Genomic DNA, 17,770 nt, shown 5'->3' with positions numbered 1-17,770 from the left:
ATCTGACACGTGGTCGCGCGTCGTCTTTCCCCTCGATCGTGCCGACATTCGAAACGTCGCGCCCCCCGCGCTCCACTCCACGCGCGCCGCCACACGGCTTCACGCGCGAGATATCATGTCGCCGACCCCCGTGCACGTCCTCATCACCGGCGCGGCCGGGCAGATCGGGTACGCGCTCGCGCCGCAGGTGTGCCGCGGCGCGATGCTCGGCGCGGACGTCCCGATCGTCCTGCACCTCCTCGACATCCCGCCCGCGGAGGCGTCCCTCAAGGGTGTCGCCATGGAGCTCACGGACGCGGCGTATCCGCTCCTCAAGGGCATCGTCGCGACCGTGGACGTCGACGAGGCGTGCAAGGGCGTGGACATCGCGGTCATGGTCGGCGGATTCCCGCGCGGCCCGGGCATGGAGCGCAAGGAGGTCATGTCGAAGAACGTCGCCATCTACAAAGGCCAAGCGAGCGCGCTCGAGACGCACGCGAACGCGGGGTGCAAGGTGGTCGTCGTCGCGAACCCGGCGAACACGAACGCGCTGATTCTCTCCAACTACGCGCCGAAGATCCCAAAGGAGAACGTGACGTGCCTCACGCGTCTCGATCATAACCGTGCGCTCGGTCAAGTCTCGGAAAAAACCGGCGCGCCGGTGTCCGAAGTCAAGAACGTCATCATATGGGGCAACCACAGCAGCACGCAGTACCCGGACGTGAACCACGGCGAAGTGAGCGGCATGCCCATACGCTCCGCCATCGGCGACGACGCGTACCTCGACGGCGAATTCGTGAAAACGGTGCAGCAGAGAGGCGCGGCGATCATCGCCGCTCGGAAGCTCTCCTCGGCGCTCTCCGCGGCGTCGTCGGTGTGCGATCACGTGCGCGACTGGGTCAACGGCACCGCGCCCGGCACGTGGACGTCCATGGGCGTCGTCTCCCCCGGCGGCGACGACGCGTACGGAATCGAGGAAGGGCTGATGTACTCGTTCCCGGTGACGTGCGCGAACGGTCGGTGGAGCATCGTCCCCGGGTTGAAGATCGACGACCGGTCGAGGGGGCTCATGGACGCGACCGCGGCGGAGCTGAAGGAGGAGAAAGCGATGGCGGAGGAGCTCATCGCCGCGATGTGATGCGACGCGATGCGACGTGATGACGTGGGCGTGCGCGCGCGACGAGAAGAACGCGAACGACGAGTGATAAAAAAATCCACAGTCAGATGCTCATCTGCGTCGCGAGGCCGACTTGGAGCCCGTCTTTCACGCGATCGTTCGCCCCCGCGCGCACGGTCTTCACGTAGTTCACCTCGATGTTCCCCACCGGCAGCGGGAACACCAGCCCGACCCCCAACGACCCGCGGAAACCCTCGAGAAACTCCCTCGCGCTCGACGGCCTGTCCCCGTCGCCGCCCTCCCCCGCCGCCGCCGCCGCCGCCGCCGCGACGCCGGGCGTGTTCACCCTCGCGAGCGTCCCCACGTTCGCGAACGCGTGCGCGTACACCCCGATGTCGGACAATTTGCTCCACGTCGGCGTCGCCTGCACGGCGGTGAACGCCTGCGCGAGGAGATCCCCGCCGAGCGCGTCGCGGCTCGACATCCCCGCCGCCGCCGCCGCCGCCGGATCCTTCGGCGGCCGTCGGACGTCCGACGGGCCGACGCCGCGGGGCTCGAACCCTCGCAGCGACCCGACGCCGCCGAGGAAGAACCGGTCCGCGATGCACGTCCCTCTCTGGTCCTCGCGCGCGGCGGCGCCGAGCGGCACGAGCGCGCCGAGCTTCCCGCCGAGATGCCACGTCACGCCCTCCGCCAATCGCTTGAACGCCTTGACCTCCGCCTCCTGCTTGAAGAAACGCGTCGCGTTTCGGTCGAACCCGATCCCCGCGAGCTCGCTTCGCAGGCGCCACAGCGCGCCCGTCGTGGGGCGGACCGCTCTGTCGCGCGCGTCGCCGCCGATGGAGTACGACAGCGACGACTTCAGCGAGTGCCCGAGCTGATTTCGCACCGCCCTCGACGCGAGCCTCGTCGGGTCCGCGATCTCTCTCAAGACGAGCGCGTATTCCAAAGTCGCGGGGCCGCCGCCCAAGACTTGCACGGAGACCCCGCGGTCGGTCTCGTCGAACGAGGAGAGCCTGGTCGAGGGAAGCGAGGAGGGAAGCGTGAGCGGCGCGCGAAGAGAAAGTCAGTCCTCAAGAAACGACGCGCGACGCGAATACGGGGTCGTATGGGAAGCAGTCTCACCTCTTCTCGCAGGTGACGGATTGAAACGCGCGCGTCACGACGTCGACGTCCTCGTTGCGCACGCGCGGCTGATGCCACGACAGCGTGTACGTGCTCGAGCGCTCGTGCCCTCGTGCGATCTCCACGTCCACCTTCTCCGCGTACCCGAGCGCGTTGTTGACGCCGGCGGAGAGCTCCATCGAGCCTTCGCCGCTCTGAGGGTCGTTCCGTACGAGCGAACGTCGGGGTGGAGTTCAAAGGCATCAGATGGAGTTGAATGGCATCTAGGGCGGGGATTGAAAGCGAGGGGTGGGCGCAGAGATGCGCCGGCAAAAGTCCTTAAGGACCGGCGTTCACCACGCGAACGCCGTCGTATGGGGACCAGTGCATAGAACGCGCCTGGCTCACGAACGCGCCGCCTTTCAGGTTGAGTCGCTTCTTCTCCTCCACGCGCACGATCACGGACGCGGTGTCCGGTCGCGAGGACGCGCCCGCGTCGCACACGATGTCGATGCTCTCGAAGACGTCGTACGCGTTCAGCGCGCCGTTGGCGTCGACGCACTTGTCGCGCAGGTCGTCGAGCGAGGACGCGCGGTACAGCGGCTCGAGCGCGGCTTCGAGGATGCCGCGACGCGTGCGCTCGATCCCTTGGATCTCGACCGACTCCACCGCGATCGGCTTGTCCTTGAGGGCTTGGTACCGCGCCTGGTGGTCGTACCCGGGCGGGGGGCCGCCCTGCTGCTGCGGCGGAGGAGGCGGCGGAGGGGGCGGCGGCGGCGGTGGGGGCTCCTCCGTCGCGGACGAGGAGGAGGAGGGCGTCGCGTCGCTCGTCGCGACGTCATTTTCGATCGTCATCGCGAGGGCGGTTTCTCCTCTCCTCGCGTCGTCGCGATCGGTCGTTCAGTCGGTCGTTCGATCGACGCGCGCTAGAGCGCGACGGACGCGGACGCGCGCGGCGGGGACGGCGAGCCGGTGCGACGACGACGGCGCGCGCGAGACTGACGGCGAGGGGGCGGGACGGATGGATGGGTGCTCGCAGGCTGCTGCTCGAAAAATACAGTATCAGGTTTCATCGGGGACGTTTCACCTGGATGCCGATGAAATTGTTTTGGTTCCTGTCGCTTTTCCTTTCAAGGTTTTTTTCATCGGCCCGCCTCGCGACGACGTGAGCCGGTTCGGCCGAAACTTGCTGTGATGAGTTCGTTTTGAAGTCGGGGCGCGAGCGATCTCGGCACTGCCCCCGCCGCGCAAGAGCGACACGAGTCGCTCGCGCGCGCACGATGCCGAACGACGATGACAGGCGCAAGTGCGCGCCCGACCCCGTCGCGTTTACCTCCCCTCGGACCCTCCGCGCCCTCGACCGTCTTCCCGTCTTTTGATTCGCGCCCCACTGCCAAAAAACACGCCACCGACCGAACGTGCCCGAATCGATCGCAGGTCGCTGTTCAACTCCGCGACGCCGCAGGTCGCGAACGCGGACGGAGGAGCCAAGGTGCGTTCGCGTCGCAGCCCCCGACGCGTCTCCGCGGCTCGATCGCCGACGCGAGGACGCCATCGCGCGCTGTCCCGCCCCGCGAATGTCCCTCTCGCGCCGCGACGAATTTAAATATCGCGCGGCGATGATGCACTGAACGCTCCCTCCTCCCTCCCTCCACGTCTCGCAGACCGCCGCGCGCGAGGTCGTCGTCGAGGACGGCTTCAAGTACAAAAAGCGCAAGTCCGCGGCTCCCGGGGCGGCGGCGGCGGCGCCCGCGCCCGCGCCCGCGGCCGCGCCCGCGGGCGGGGTGATCCACGCGTCCGCGGTGGCCGCCGCGGGCGGCGGCCCCGTCGGACCTGGACCGGCGCCGACGCCCGCCGACGACCTCCCCGACGATTACCCGGGCTTCCACATCCACGATAAGATCCCGACGGACCTCCCGGAAGACGAGCGGTTCCAGATGCTCATAGAGGAGATCTGCGAGATGCAGTGCAAGGAAGAGAAAGCGAGGCTGATCGCGGAGCACGGCGCGGAGCTCGGGACGAAGATCGCGAAGCAGCTCGAGGGCGCGTTGTCCGAGTTTCAGCTCAAGGTGGAGGAGATGGTCGTCAGGGGTGACATCAAGTTCGGGCCCGGCGGCGACGGCGACGGCGACGGCGACGGCGACGGCGTCGGCGACGCGCTGCTCGACGTCAGAGACGCGAAGGAGGAGGCGATGACCGCGGTGATGACGCAACTCGAAAACGAGCTCGAGCAGTGGAACGAGATCGAGAAGCAGGTCGCCGAGGAGGGATCGGGGCCGTCGGAGGCGGAGGAAGCGCTCGCGAAAGTAGACGCGGAGGAGGCTATGAACGCGGTGAAGGTGTTGATGGAAGCGGAGGCGGCGGCGACCGCGGCGGGAACGGCGGGCGAGGGCGAGGCGGTGGTGATCCCCGGTCATTTGAGAGAGGCGGTGGAGGAGGCGAAGAGGAAGCTCGGGATGCAGGCGGAGGGACTCACCGCGTTGTGCGACGGCGTCGAGGCGCTGTGCGTCCGCGCGGAGCGCGCGTGCGAGGTGTTCTCCGGCGCGCTCGCGGAGAACGACTTTAAAGGGTTGCCGCACGTGAACTCGCCGCATAACTTGATCAAGAGCTTGGTCGCGTCGAAGAAGGCGGAGAAGGATGAGGGGAAGTGACGACGGCGACGAGCGGCGGCGGCGGCGTTCTCCTACGGTGTGAATATCTCGAAAAACCAAAACAAAAGGAGACTCGCGCGGTACACTACTAGGCCTATCGCCAACGAACTCATCGCGTCTTCTCTCTCCACGCGCGAATTCCGAGCACAAACACCGCGCTCTTCGTCAGCACGAGCAGATGTTTCTTCCCGCCGCCGCCGTCGTCCGCGTCGAGAAGCCGCGCGCCCACGCACGGATCCGACGACTTCGGGTCAAAAATTTGGTGCTCCCCCTTCGACCCGCCGGCGGCCGCTCGATACACGAACGCGCTCGCTCTCGTCTCCACGACGACCCCGCACGTCCCGTCCAACGACGCGAGCACGAACCGCCGGTTCGGCTTCCCTTTCGCGACGTACGCGAACGCGGGCATCGTCGACGCGTGCGTCGCCCTCCGCGACGCGCCGTCCGCGTCGCGCGCCAACGCCGCGACGACGCAGTGCACGCCGTGCGCGAGTCCGATCCCGCCCTCCACGGTCGCGCAGACGGCGTGACGCTGCAAGTCCGACATCGTCTCGACGAGCGCGTCCGGGCGCGTCGGGTCCACGCCGAGTGTGGGGCACGCGTCCACGCGGACGATCTCGAGCCGCGCGTCCCCGTCGCCGGCGCCGGCGCCGGCGCCGCCGTCGTCCATATCGTCGTCGTCCTCCTCGTTAAAGGCGCGCCAGACGTCGTGCGGGTTCACGACCCCGCCCGCGATCCCCGTCCCTTTCGCCGCGTCCGCGTCCGCGGCGTCGGCGTCGTACGCCTCGTCGTCCTCGGGGCCCCACTCGAGCTCCGCGGCGGTTCCGGTCGCGTCGCCCGTCGTCAGGGCCGTTCTATACGAGCGAATGTCGGGGTGGAGTTGAAAGGCGTCAGTTGGAGTTGAAAGGCAACGCGGGCGGGGATTGAAACCGTGGGGTGGGCGGAGAGACACGCCGGGAAAAGTCCTTAAGGATCGGCGTTCACCACGCCAACGCGGTCGTATGGGGACCAGTGTATAGAACGCACCTCAAACTCGCGTCCGCCGCGGTCGTCTCCGTCGCCACCGCGAACTGCGGCGCGAGCTCGTCCTCCCCGGCGGTGTGCGGCGCGCCTAAGTAGACGTGGCACCACGCCGGCGCGGTCGCGCTCGTCAAGATTCGCGCGGCTCTTCCAGGCCCTCTCGCGTCGGCGCGACTGGCGAATTGCCATCCGACGTTATCCGCGCCGCTCTTCACGCGGTTCCGCGACCACGCGTGAATCAACTGGATCGCGTGCGCGCAAATCTTCGTCCCCGTCGCGTCGGTCGCGTCCGGCCCCCAAACCAGAAGCGAGTAGTACTTCACCCCGACCGCATCGCGGTTGATCGCGAGGTTGGGCGCGATCGCCTCGATCACGAACCCCGCGTCCAAACCGGGGAGGTCCACCTTCACCGATTGCCATCGCGTCGTGGGTTTCCCGTCGTCGTCGACGAGCGTCAGCGCGAGGTCGCCGTCGCCTCTCGACGCGACGTAGACGCCGCGGGTGAAATCCGCGCTGTTGTATTCCGCGGAGATGTCGCCCGCGGGGGGCGCGCCGCGGTCGTGCAGCATCGCGACGGACGCGCCCAGCCCGCGACGACTACCCGACGACGACGACGACGACGACGCGTCCTCTTCCCCGCCCGCGGCGGACGGCGGCAGCGGGTCCATCGCGCCGCCGCCGTCGTGCGCTCCCAGCGGCTTCACGCGCGCCTCGCCGCTCGCGCTGAGGGAGACGACGGAGAACGTCCCGGACGCGTGCGCGACCGCGAACGCCCTCGACGACGGATCGTGATCGAAGCGCGCGAGGAGATTTCTTCTCGCCCCCGCGAGCGCGACGACTCGGTCGAACGACCCCGCGGCGGGGACGTCGCGCGCGTCCTCGGGCAGGGGTAGGACCGCGCACTCCTCGGGGTCGAAGAGATCGCGCGAGAGGCCGTACCCGGCGAAGGTGTCGTCCTGCGCGGGGACGGGGACGGGGACGGGGACGGGGACGGGGACGGGGGCGGGGACGGGGGCGGGGACGGGGACGGGCGTAAGCGTCTCAGATCTGGGTCTCATCGGACGAACTAACATCGCGGCGGCGTGCCGACAGGACGCGCGGCTCGGACGACGCCCTGGCGAGGGATCGGTCGCGCACCACGAGCTCGCGATCCACCTCGAAAGCGATGTCGCGCGCGGTCGGCATCGGTCCGTCCGGCGTCGGTCCGCGCGCGCGGTAGACTCTGCCACCGTCCGAGCTCGAGACACTAGTAGGAACGTCGATCGATCGAAACTTCTTTCGCGACGACTGGAAGCGGTCGGCGGACGCGGACGCCGAGCCAAATCGACCGGCGCGCCGCCGCCGCCGCCGCCGCCGCCGCCGTCCCCCGAACCCGCCGAAAGTCATGGGGTTCGGCCAGCTCGTCATCGGCCCGCCCGGGAGCGGGAAGACGACGTACTGCAACGGGATGGCGCACTACTTCTCCCTCACGAATCGCCCGTGCGCGGTGATCAACCTAGATCCCGCGAACCACGACCCGCCGTACGACGCGGACGTCAGCGTGGAGGAGCTCATCACGCTCGACGACGCGATGCGAGAGTTCAACTTGGGTCCCAACGGCGCGATGGTGTACTGCATGGAGTACCTCGCGAAGAACCTCGACTGGCTCCGCGAGCGCGTCGCGCCGCTCGTCCGCGAGGGGCGCTACCTTCTCGTGGACTGCCCGGGACAGGTGGAGCTCTTCAACGCGCACGACGCGCTCAAGACCATCGTCACCGAGCTCACGCGAAGTCGCGGCGGAAGCGATTCGTACGACTTGCGTCTCTGCGTCGTGCACCTCGTGGACGCGCACTTGTGCGCGGACCCGACCAAGTACATCGCTGCGCTGATGCTGTCGCTGTCGAGCATGCTGCACATGGAGACGCCGCACGTCAACCTGTTGTCCAAGGTTGACCTCATGGACAAGTACGGGGAGTTGGACTTCAACTTGGAGTACTACGCGGACGTGATGGACTTGTCGTTCTTGGCGGACAGGATACTGCGAGGGCCGTCGGGCGTGGGCGGGGGTGTGGGGGCGGCGGGCGAAGAGGGCGGCGAGAGGGGCGGCGCGGCGTCGTCGTCGTCGTCTTCCTCCTCGGCGGCGCCCGGGATGGGGATGATGCGACGGAAGTATTCCAAGCTCACGCGCGGTCTGTGCGAGCTCGTGGAGGACTTCAGCCTCGTGAACTTCCTCCCGCTCGCGATCGAGGACAAGACGAGCGTCCAGAGGGTCCTCGCGATCGTGGACAAGAGCATAGGGTACTTCAACGCGGGAGGGTTCAGCGCGGCGACCATCCCGGGGCCGGACGGGACGACGCCGGGGAACGGGGAGGTGGACGAGCGGACGTTGATATCGCACCGCGCGGTGGGGAGCGAGTACGAGCGTAACTTCGAGGTCCAAGAGCGGTTTTTCAAGGATCACGACTGACGACGAGATTAGAATTTTAGTTTAATGCCAAGCCGTCGTCAATCCAAATCCGACGCGTCCGCCGTCGCGGGCCCGCCCCCTCCTCGCTCCTTCTCCGCCTCGACCCACATCACGACGTCGTTCAAATCGAACGCGGGCGTCACCCCACCGAACACGACCATCGCGCGCGTCGCCGTCGCCGTCGCGCGAGCGTTCACCCTCAGCGCGGCGTGCGCGAACCTGGCGTCCGGCGGTTTCCCAGGCCCGCGCCCGCCCCCGCGCCCGCCCCCGCTCGCGCCCGCGCCCGCCGCCGCGCCGACGACGACGCTCTGCAACGTCCACGACGTCACCGCGCGCAACTCCACCCCGCGCAGGGCCTCGCCTGTGAACCCGCCGAACACCAACCCCGCGGGCTCCTCGCCCAAGGACCACGGGACGATCGCGTGCGCGCAGACGGGCCCGACGCCGGCGTCGCCTCGCCTCGCCCACCGCATCGCGTTCACGTCGAGCACGCAGACGTCGCCGAGGACCGTCCCGGACGCGCTCCTGCCGCCGACGATCATCATCTCGGACGGCTCTTCGCTCTTCGCGGCGGCGGCGGGCAGCATGCACGCGGCGTGCATCTCTCGCGGCTCCGGCGCTTGCCCGCCGATCGCCGGCCTCGACCAGAACGCGTCGCCGATGTTCGGACGCAGGTCGAGCACGTGCACGTCCCCGAGCGGGCCGTCGTCCGGGTTCGCGCCGCCGTACATCACGATCCTGCGCCCGCCGTGGATCGCGCACGCGACGTGCGAGTTCCTCGGCGGCGGCGAGTTGCCCTCGATCGCGACGCGCGACCACTCCCACGCGTCGCAGTCGAGCGCGAGGACGTCGTTGAAGCAGACGCCGGTCGTCGGGTCTTGACCGCCGAGGACGTACACCACGCGGCCGATCGCGACGGCGGCGGCGCCGGCGCGGTCGGGGAGCGTCACGCCCATCGCGCAAGTCGTGCTCTTCTTGATCCATCGCGCGGCGTCGCCGTCTAATGCGGCGGCGGCGGCGACAGAAGCAGACGCGTCGGAGGAGGAGGACGCGTCTCCGCCCGCGGATCCTCCCAGACGAAGCGCCCAGACGTCGAAGAAGCCGCGCGGGGTGCGATCGGCGCCGCCGATGAAGAGGCACAGGTCGCCGACGACGACGGCGGCGCACCCGCCGACGCCGGGGGGGGTCGCGCCTTTCACGACGGGCGTGACCCACGCCATCGCGCGGCGAATTCGACGGTGCGGGCGGGTCGCGGCGGGCGAGGTCAACGCGCGCGCGAAGTGAGTGAATCACGACGAGTCGGCACCGAGGTGATCAAATAGTTTGAACTTCTGAGAGATTTCTGTCGCCGGCTGGCGAGGCGGGGACGCCCGGGGCGACCGAAGAGAGCACCGCAACGAGCTAGTCTAGGGCTACGACGCGATCGACAGACCCTCAATAATTTCAAAACCGCGCGAGCTGTATCGCCGCCGCGCGCAGATCCCCGATCACGAGCGCTGACGCGACGCTCCCCCCGCGCGCCGTCCCCGGCCCCCTCGGCAACTCCAACAGCACGTCGGCGCCCGTCATGCTGCTCAGCCGGCTGCTGATCTGCCTCCCCGTGCTCTGCGCGACGGGAAGCGACCGCGCGTACGCATTCGCCTCGTCCGCCTCGTCCGCGTCGTCGTCGTCGTCGTCGTCCGCCGTCGACGCGACGCCCGGCGGCGCCGCGCACGGCGTCTCCCAACGCAAAGTTGCGCGGTGGTATTCCGGTCGCTCCGCGTCCAATCGAACGTCGGCCTCCAATCGGCAACGTATCCGACGCAACCGCGGGTCCGCCCACCCGAGCATCCGCCGCAACGTCGGCACGACGACGAGCTGGAACGTGACCGCCGCGCTGACGGGGTTGCCGGGGAGCGCGAAGACGAGCGCGACGTGACCGTCCGCGTCGCGACCGTCCGAGTCCGTCCGCGTCCGTCTCACCTCGGCGAACGTCAGCGGCTTCCCGGGCTTCATCGCGACGCGGCCGAATCGAACGACGCCCGCGATCCCCGCCGCAACGCACGCGGCGCTCTCGCCGGATAACACCTCCTTCAGGTGATCGCGGTCGCCCTCGGAGACGCCGCCGGTGGTGACGATGATATCCGCGTTGGCGTCGAGCGCGGCAGCGACGCAGCGCGCGAGCGCGGCGGGGTCGTCGCGGACGACGCCGAGGTCGACGACGTCGTCGACGCCGACGCCGGCGGCGACCGCCGCCGCCGCGAGCATCGGCCGGTTCGCGTCGTAAATCTCGCCGAGTCTTGGGGGCTCGTTCGGTGACGAAGAAGCCGAAGAAGCGACCCCCACGTCGACGAGCTCGTCGCCCGTGGACGCGAGCGCGAGCTTCGGCGTCCCGTGGACGCGCAACGTCCTGAGGGCCATTCCATACAAAGCGATGTCGGGGTGGAGTTCATAGGCGTCAGTTGGAGTTGAAAGGCGTCGAGGGCGGGTATTGAAAGCGAGGGACCCTGGGCGGAGAGACACGCCGGGCAAAGTCCTTAAGGATCGGCGTTCACCACGCCAACGCGGTCGTATGGGGACCAGTGTATAGAACGCGCCTGACGCCCGCGAGCGCCGCGACGCCGATCTCGTGCGGGCCGATCAGCGTCCCGCGCTCGAGGACGACCGCGCCGCCCGGGACGTCCGAGCCGATCGCGCGCGTCCAGAGCCCGGGCGTCGCGGCGTCGAGGACGCGCACCGCGCGCGCGGGCGCGCGAGCGTCGTCGTCGTCGTCGTCGTCGTCGAGGATCTTCTCGCATCGCTCGTGCGGGACGACCGCGTCCGCGCCGGGGGGGATCGGCGCGCCCGTGGTGACGTACGCGCACGCGCCGGACGCGATCGCGGACGTCATCGGCGCGCCCGCCCTCGACGCGCCGACGACGCGCAAACTCCCCGGGCAGTCCGACGCGCGCACCGCGTAGCCGTCCATGATGGACGCCGCGAACGGCGGGTGCGGGCGCGCGGAGACGACGTCCGTCGCGAGGACGCGGCCGAGCGCGGACGACAGCGGGATCTCCTCAGCGGGCAGCGGACGCGCGCGCGAGAGGACGACGTCGACCGCGTCTTGCATCGGAAGCATCGGGTACCGGTGCGGCGGCGGCGGCGGGGGAGTCATCGTGGCAAGAGACGCGCGCGGGCGCGGACCCGGCAGCGCGCGTCCCCGAGTGAGCAGATTGATTTAACAACGCGCGAGAATCGCATTCGTCTCGTCTCGTCTCGTCTCGTCGTCGCGCTATTCTACGAGTAGACTAATACCGTACGTAACGTGACGTCTCCCCCCCAGCCAGCACCCTCTTCACTTCTCACTTCAGCCGCAACATCCGAACCTCCCCCACTCGTCCGCGACGTCGTACCTCTGATCCCACACCCACGGCTCGTCCCTCTCCAGCAGCGGCGCGTTGTCGTCGAGATTGTACCGCAGCGGCGGGACGTTATAAGGAAGAGGGCACAACGCGAGCGTCGCGCTCGGTCCGCTCGCCGTCGTCGCGGTCGCCGCGCCCGGCGGGCGCGCGAGCGTCAGCGCGTGCGTGAGCACTACCGCGCCCTCACTCGTCGCCGTCGCCGTCGCCGTCGCCGTCGTCGTCGCGCGCGGTCGGACCGCGGCGAGGCAACGAAACGGATCCGCCTCCGTCGCGGACAGCGCGGAAAACGGCTTCGCGGTCCGAGCGCCGATCAACGACGGAAGGAACATGACCCCGAGCTCGTAGGAATAGACGTGTATCTGCGACCCGCCGTGCTCGAGCTTCCCCCACGCCGCGCCGCTGAGGTTGTGCGAGCACACGATGACGTACGCGAATTTCGCGCCCGCGACGCCGCCGCCGCCGCCGCGTTTTTTTTGGTAGGGCGTCAGCGCGTCGTACTTCGCGCGGAGGTCGGACTTCTCCACGCACGACGCGATGTTCACCATCGCGCTCTGAAGCGCGCGTTTCATCTCGCCGATCGAAGGGTCCGCGTCGACCGCCGCGGCGCTGACCGCGGGGACGTACCGCGAAAACGTCTTTATGTGCGGCATGTGCTTCCTCCGACCCATCGGATGCGCGTCGTCGTCGTCGTCGTCGTTCGGCTTGGCCCACTTGTGGAATTTCTCCGTCAAGTGCGGCCGGCGAACGTTCTTGCCGTTCCCGGGGATGCTCCCGCCCGCGGCGTACCCGACGTCACACGTCCGTATCTCCTCCACGGTCGGCCACAGCAGCTGCATCTCGCCGGGACCTAACGACCGATCGTTTGCGTTTCCCCCCACCGACCCCCCCCCGCCCCCCGCGCACGCGCCGGCGCACAAACTGTCTCGGAACTCCTCGTCGAGCCACTTCTTCGGCAGCGACCCGGTACTCGTGTACTGACACAACACGCTCGACCCCTTAAACGCGTCGTCGTGCGTCTCGCGCTCTAACGCGGTTCGGACGGCCATGTGCCCCCACCGACGCAGCTCTTCGCCGGCGTGCCGACCGGGCACGGACGCGATCAACTTGACGCCGGCGCCGGAGAAGTCGTACCTCCTGAGGGTCGTGCCATACGAGCGAACGTCGGGGTGGAGTTCAAAGGCGTCAGTTGGAGTTGAAAGGCGTCGAGGGCAGGGATTGAAAGCGAGGTGTGGGCGGAGAGACACGCCGGGCAAAGTCCTTAAGGGTCGGCGTTCACCACGCCAACGCGGTCGTATGGGGACCAGTGTATAGAACGTACCTGAGCGCCTCCGGGGACACCCTCTCGCCGTCGACGGATTCGCCGCTCCACTGGAGTCGCGACACGTACCGCACGAGGTCGTTTTCGAACGCGCTCCCGGGCGGCGACGACTCGCGCTTCAGCGGGAAGTCCTGGTACCACACCGCCTGGCACGATTTGTTGAAGTCGTGGTGTGTCAGGTTCGCGGTGTGAATCACGACTCGCACGCCGGCGTCGTACGCGAGAATGAACGCCTTCGTGTGGTGCGTTCCGTACTGCGGGCACGGCGGCTTGTGCGTGGACCAGTGCTTCGGGATCTCCGCGACGCCTGGGTGCATGTTGCCGTACATGAGGATCACTCTGCGCGCGGTTCGAAGCGCCGGGCACGCGGCGAGAAACCAGTCGAGGTCCACCGTGAAGTTCATCACGATCGCCCACCGAACGCTCCCGCGGACGACGTCGGAGATGCTCACGCACCCCGCGTTCGCGTCCGCGGTGACGCCCTCCGTGCTCCACAGTCGGAACGCGGGCGGGTCGACGTTGACGTCCGGCGGCGTCGTCCGAGTGGGGTTAGGGTTGGCGTTGAAGAGGGTGCCTACATTTAGATTTTCTGCGACGACGTCGTGTCGAGATCGACCGCCAGATCTCGGGCGCTTCGAGCCGACGCCGCTCGGCGCGGTCTCGCCCGTGACGACGACGTCTTCTCGACCGGCGGCGTCGCCCGCGGTCTCGCCCGTGATGACGATCGCGTCGTCGTCGTCGTCGCTGGCGTCGCCCGCCATGACGCGAGTCGCGCGCGGCTCGCACTGTACGAGAGTCGACGGGCGAATGTCAGTTTTTCGAGAGTGTCGTGTCCTGTCTCGCGTAGTGACACACCGGTGTGTCACCACTTCCATGCGCGCGGCTCGTCTCGGCTCTCTCGCGCGCCTCACCGCGAGATTCACGCGCCGTTCTCCTCGCGTTCGCACCGTCGCGGCGTTCTCGAGCGCTCCCGCGATGTCGTCCGCGGTGAAGAAGGTGCGCGATCGACGCTCGTCCCAGCCTCTCTCCTCGTCCGGAGATTCATTTCCCGAACCGCCCGTCGTGCTTCTTCTTTCGCGCGCTCATCGCGCGTCGTCGTCGTCCCTCGTTCCTCCGTCGCAGGTGGAGCCGCTCCGGTTCCCGTTCCAAACCCCCGACCCGTTCCTGTTCGCGGTGTATCACAACGACGACTACCCCGCCGGGGACGACCAGCTCCGCGCGCCGAGACGAGGCAACGGCGCGGACTTCGACCCGAACAGCGCGTACAGAATGTACCACGGCGACAGAGTCCCCGGATTCCCTCAGCATCCGCACCGCGGGTTCGAGACGATCACCGCGACGATGATAGGCCTCGTGGATCACACGGACTCGGTCGGGAACGCGGGGCGGTACGGCCACGGCGACGTGCAGTGGATGACCGCGGGTAAGGGCATCGTCCACGGCGAGATGTTCCCTCTCGTGAACGCGGACGCGCCCAACCCGCTGCGATTGTTTCAGATTTGGCTCAACCTTCCGGCGCGGAGTAAGATGGCGGACCCCGCGTTCGTCATGCACTGGGGCGAGGACGTCGCGACGGCGAAGAGCGCGGACGGGCTGACGACCGCGATCGTGTGGGCGGGGGAGCTGCTCGGCGCGCGGGGCGGGACGCCGCCCCTTGAGAGCTGGGCCGCGGACGACGCCAACGACGTCGTGGTCGCGTTTATGACGATGAAACCGGGTGCGACGTTCGCGTTGCCGCCCGCGCGCGTCGGCGGCGACGCGAACCGGAGCGCGTACTTTTTCGAGGGGAGCGCGCTGCGATGCGAGGGCGAGACGCTGAGGAAGGGCGTCGCCGTCGAGCTCGACGCGAGCGTCGGCGCGGAGCTGAGCGTCCCGAGCGACGCGAGCGAAGACGCGATGGTGTTGATTCTGCAGGGGCGGCCCATCGGGGAACCCGTCGCGCAGCACGGCCCGTTCGTGATGAACACGCGAAGCGAGATCGCGCGGGCGTTCGCGGATTACGAGAGCACGCGGTTTGGGGGTTGGCCGTGGGACGACGACGCGCCGGTGTTTGGGAAGAAAGGGCGGTTCGCGAAGGTGAACGGCGTGGAGTATTATCCCCCGTCCGCGGCGGCGGCGGCGGCGAAAGACGAGCGCTGAGGCGCGTTCTGATAGCTGTACGTTTAGTACAGCTTGTGTCCAGTGTGGACCGAAGGTCCACTCTGCCGTCACTCTGTTCTGTTCCGTTGAGAGCATTTAATTTTGTCTGGTAGTCAACCCACGTTCGCTCGTTCGATCCGTTCCGTTCGTTCGTTCGCGCGTCGCACGATGCCTGCCGCGTTTTTCCTTCATTCAGTTCACGGACTGTCCCCGTCGCCCTCCTCCTCCGCTTCCTCGCCCTCCGGCATCGTCTCCCTCGCGATGCTCCCAAGCGCCGCCATCTCCCGCCGCGCGTTCCGAAGAAAATCCTCCGTCATCTCCGTCACCGGCGCGAACGCCAGCCGTTCGCTGCCGAGTAAACTCTCGTACCGCGCCTCGGGCGCGCACGCGATGTCCGCGACGCTGCCGCGGCACAAACCCCAGTGCCCGCGCGCGATCTCGCCCAGCAGCTGCGCGCGCGACCACCGCGCGTCGCCCCAGAACGCGAACACCCGCCCGCCCGCGCCCTCCATCGGCTCCAAGTTTTCCGGCTTGACCTGCTTCCCGTCGCCGTTGCGCAGTCGCATCAGCCATCGCCCCGTGGACGCCTCGAACCTGAGGGTCGTTCCGTACGAGAGAACGTCGGGGCGGAAATGAAAGGCGTCAGTTGGAGTTCAAAGGCGTCGAGGGGTGTATGTCGGGGATCGAAAGCGAGGGGTGATGGGCGGAGAGAAACGCGCGCCGGGAGAGAAAGTCCTTAGTAATAAGAAACGGCGCGCGCCGCGCCGACGCGGTCGTACGGGGACCGGCGCACAGAACGCGCCTCAGCGCGAGCCCGATCTCGCCGTTGAGCTCCGGGCGCGCGCTCAGACCTTTCAGACGCACGGTCTGCGACCCAGACACGCGCCCCTGCGCGTCCCCGGCGCGGCGCGCGGCGCGGCCGTGCGCGAGTCGAATCGCCGCTTCCAACCCGCCGTCGCGTTTCGTCACGACGGTCCACCCGCGGCGCACGCCGCCGGGGACGACGCACGTCACGATCTCGCGCTCGTCGCATGGCCCGCCCGCGAAGTGGGTGATCTCGACGGCACGCGCGCCGGGGTACTTCGCCGCGACGGCGTCCATCGCCTTGGAGACCGCGAGTCGCGCGGTCGCGCGCCAGCCTTTTCTCGCGCGGCGGTCGTCTTCGAGGTCGGCGACGCGGTCGCGCGCGCGGCGGCGGCGGCGGCGTTCGAACGCGATCGGCGGCGGCCGCGGCGGCGGGGGGGGGTCGGGCGCTTGTGCCTCCTCCTCCTCTTCCTCCGCGTCGTCGCCGCCGTCGCCGTCGCCGGCGCCGGACGCGCCTTCCGCGACGACGACCGGTGGGGAAGGATCGCTCGTCGTCGCCTCCATCGCGGATTCTTCTTCCCGGGCTCGCGCGTCCTCAGGGCCGTTCTATACAAGCGAACGTCGGGGTGGAGTTCAAAGGCGTCAGTTGGCGTTGAAAGGCATCGAGGACGGGGATTGAAAGCGAGGGGTGGGCGCAGAGAGACGCCGGGAAAAGTCCTTAAGGATCGGCGTTCACCACGCGAACGCGGTCGTATGGGAACCAGTGTATAGAACGCACCTCGGAGATGTCTCCGTCCTCGGAGCCCTCCTCCTCCTCCTCGGAGCCCTCCTCCTCTTCCTCCGCGTCCATGTCGTCGTCGCTTCCGTCGCTTCCGCGCGCGGCGCCTTCCATCTCCTCCTCCTCCAAGTTCACCCCCGCGTCGTTCCCCTCCTCGTCGTCGTCCTCGTCCTCCTCCTCCTCCTCCTCCTCCGGGAACAACGGCACCAGACGCGCCAAATTCACCGCCGTGACGTGGTCCTCGCCGCAGTCGGGCTCTTTCCCCGTGCTCAGTTTCAGCTCCACGGGCGCGCGCGCGGCGCACAGCGCGCGACGCAACGACTCCTTATCGCCCGTCACGCCGCCGACGCTCACGAGCACGTGCCTTCGGCCGCTGACCATCAACCCTAAGTCGCGCTCGGTCGCGCCGTCGCCGCCGCCGCCGCCGCCGCCGCCGCCGCCGCCTTCGTCGTCGTCCGTCGTCGCGTCGCCGACGAGGAGACGGTCGCGAATCTGATCGAGCGTGTCGCCGCTTCGTATGGGCAGCGTGACCGTGCCGTCGTCCGGGGTCACGCCGGTGATGAGGTACACGCCCTTGATCCAGTTCCTGTACCCGCACACGAGCCTCTGGAAGAACGGCATCGAGACGAGTTGACGCTCGAGCTCGTCCGAGAAGGCGCGCTGGGAACCGATGACGCACCCCTCGTCGACGAGCGCGGCGATCTCCGCGCCGGTGAAGGTCTGCATGAGCTCGTTCCTCGTCGGCGGCGGGATGTTAAAGTTCGCCGCGCAGACGTTACACTTGTGGTGCCGGACGTCGTCCTCGTAGAACGCCGGGTGCGTCGGCTGCGAGACGAGGACCATGCGCTGCCAGCGACGAAGGCAGTCGAGGTGCACGTGCTTCTGTCCGCCCGCGCACGCGCAGATTCCCGAGAGCATCGTCCCTTCCTCGGGGCCGTCGAAGCAGTAGCGACACAGGATCTCCTCGCCGTCGTCGTCCACGGCGGGGGTTCCGGGCGCGCGTTCCGGGGGTTGGGGGTCGGGCTCCGTCATCG

General features: G+C 68.5%; 11 protein-coding genes across 11 annotated transcripts; 4 read left to right on the top strand and 7 right to left on the bottom strand.

Annotated features, from left to right (window-relative positions):
• Positions 1 to 89: 89 nt before the first annotated feature.
• On the top strand, positions 90 to 1,209 carry MICPUCDRAFT_49609 (uncharacterized protein). The gene has a single exon (XM_003059317.1). It carries the CDS (start codon positions 116 to 118, stop codon positions 1,115 to 1,117), a length of 1,002 nt encoding a protein of 333 aa, XP_003059363.1. The 5' UTR covers positions 90 to 115; the 3' UTR covers positions 1,118 to 1,209.
• IAP75 (chloroplast envelope protein translocase family) lies at positions 1,173 to 3,055 on the bottom strand (the record flags this gene model as incomplete). The annotated part of the gene is made up of 3 exons (XM_003059022.1): positions 1,173 to 2,112; positions 2,222 to 2,405; positions 2,596 to 3,055. 3 exons carry the CDS (start codon positions 3,053 to 3,055, stop codon positions 1,200 to 1,202), a joined length of 1,557 nt encoding a protein of 518 aa, XP_003059068.1. The 3' UTR covers positions 1,173 to 1,199.
• Positions 3,056 to 3,480: 425 nt separating this feature from the next.
• On the top strand, positions 3,481 to 4,919 carry MICPUCDRAFT_58516 (uncharacterized protein; the record flags this gene model as incomplete). Its single annotated transcript, XM_003059316.1, has 2 exons — positions 3,481 to 3,522; positions 3,865 to 4,919. The coding sequence occupies 2 exons, from the start codon at positions 3,481 to 3,483 to the stop codon at positions 4,849 to 4,851; spliced, it is 1,029 nt and encodes a 342-aa protein (XP_003059362.1). The 3' UTR covers positions 4,852 to 4,919.
• Positions 4,920 to 4,960: 41 nt separating this feature from the next.
• On the bottom strand, positions 4,961 to 7,087 carry MICPUCDRAFT_58515 (uncharacterized protein; the record flags this gene model as incomplete). The annotated part of the gene is made up of 3 exons (XM_003059021.1): positions 7,009 to 7,087; positions 5,878 to 6,827; positions 4,961 to 5,705 (listed from the first exon to the last, which is right to left on the bottom strand). Exons 1-3 carry the CDS (start codon positions 7,054 to 7,056, stop codon positions 4,961 to 4,963), a joined length of 1,743 nt encoding a protein of 580 aa, XP_003059067.1. The 5' UTR covers positions 7,057 to 7,087.
• Positions 7,088 to 7,255: 168 nt separating this feature from the next.
• On the top strand, positions 7,256 to 8,317 carry MICPUCDRAFT_44376 (uncharacterized protein; the record flags this gene model as incomplete). The annotated part of the gene is made up of 3 exons (XM_003059315.1): positions 7,256 to 7,906; positions 8,021 to 8,148; positions 8,173 to 8,317. The coding sequence occupies 3 exons, from the start codon at positions 7,256 to 7,258 to the stop codon at positions 8,315 to 8,317; spliced, it is 924 nt and encodes a 307-aa protein (XP_003059361.1).
• A 38-nt stretch (positions 8,318 to 8,355) lies between these two features.
• Positions 8,356 to 9,304, bottom strand: MICPUCDRAFT_69324 (uncharacterized protein; the record flags this gene model as incomplete). Its single annotated transcript, XM_003059020.1, is given in 3 exon segments — positions 8,356 to 9,105; positions 9,130 to 9,264; positions 9,266 to 9,304. Coding segments are annotated over 3 exon segments (921 nt in total). The 5' UTR covers positions 9,302 to 9,304.
• A 456-nt stretch (positions 9,305 to 9,760) lies between these two features.
• CNX1E (molybdenum cofactor biosynthesis protein CNX1E) lies at positions 9,761 to 11,450 on the bottom strand (the record flags this gene model as incomplete). Its single annotated transcript, XM_003059019.1, has 3 exons — positions 9,761 to 9,922; positions 10,013 to 10,706; positions 10,861 to 11,450. 3 exons carry the CDS (start codon positions 11,448 to 11,450, stop codon positions 9,761 to 9,763), a joined length of 1,446 nt encoding a protein of 481 aa, XP_003059065.1.
• Positions 11,451 to 11,660: 210 nt separating this feature from the next.
• On the bottom strand, positions 11,661 to 13,527 carry MICPUCDRAFT_1434 (uncharacterized protein; the record flags this gene model as incomplete). Its single annotated transcript, XM_003059018.1, has 3 exons — positions 11,661 to 12,194; positions 12,318 to 12,831; positions 13,016 to 13,527. Coding segments are annotated over 3 exons (1,560 nt in total), but the record flags the coding sequence as incomplete, so codon positions are not given.
• A 378-nt stretch (positions 13,528 to 13,905) lies between these two features.
• On the top strand, positions 13,906 to 15,288 carry MICPUCDRAFT_33745 (uncharacterized protein). The gene is made up of 2 exons (XM_003059314.1): positions 13,906 to 14,011; positions 14,138 to 15,288. The coding sequence occupies exons 1-2, from the start codon at positions 13,991 to 13,993 to the stop codon at positions 15,152 to 15,154; spliced, it is 1,038 nt and encodes a 345-aa protein (XP_003059360.1). The 5' UTR covers positions 13,906 to 13,990; the 3' UTR covers positions 15,155 to 15,288.
• A 63-nt stretch (positions 15,289 to 15,351) lies between these two features.
• On the bottom strand, positions 15,352 to 16,522 carry MICPUCDRAFT_58508 (uncharacterized protein; the record flags this gene model as incomplete). The annotated part of the gene is made up of 2 exons (XM_003059017.1): positions 15,352 to 15,748; positions 15,948 to 16,522. 2 exons carry the CDS (start codon positions 16,520 to 16,522, stop codon positions 15,352 to 15,354), a joined length of 972 nt encoding a protein of 323 aa, XP_003059063.1.
• Positions 16,523 to 16,676: 154 nt separating this feature from the next.
• On the bottom strand, positions 16,677 to 17,768 carry MICPUCDRAFT_58507 (uncharacterized protein; the record flags this gene model as incomplete). Its single annotated transcript, XM_003059016.1, has 1 exon — positions 16,677 to 17,768. The coding sequence occupies one exon, from the start codon at positions 17,766 to 17,768 to the stop codon at positions 16,677 to 16,679; it is 1,092 nt and encodes a 363-aa protein (XP_003059062.1).
• Between the last annotated feature and the right edge of the window lie 2 nt (positions 17,769 to 17,770).

Source organism: Micromonas pusilla (genome assembly GCF_000151265.4).
Source record: "Micromonas pusilla CCMP1545 genomic scaffold MICPUCscaffold_6, whole genome shotgun sequence".
Taxonomy (NCBI): Eukaryota; Viridiplantae; Chlorophyta; class Mamiellophyceae; order Mamiellales; family Mamiellaceae; genus Micromonas; species Micromonas pusilla.
The sequence above is the reverse complement of the archived record's forward strand: the minus strand, read 5'-3'. Positions and strand labels throughout refer to the sequence as shown.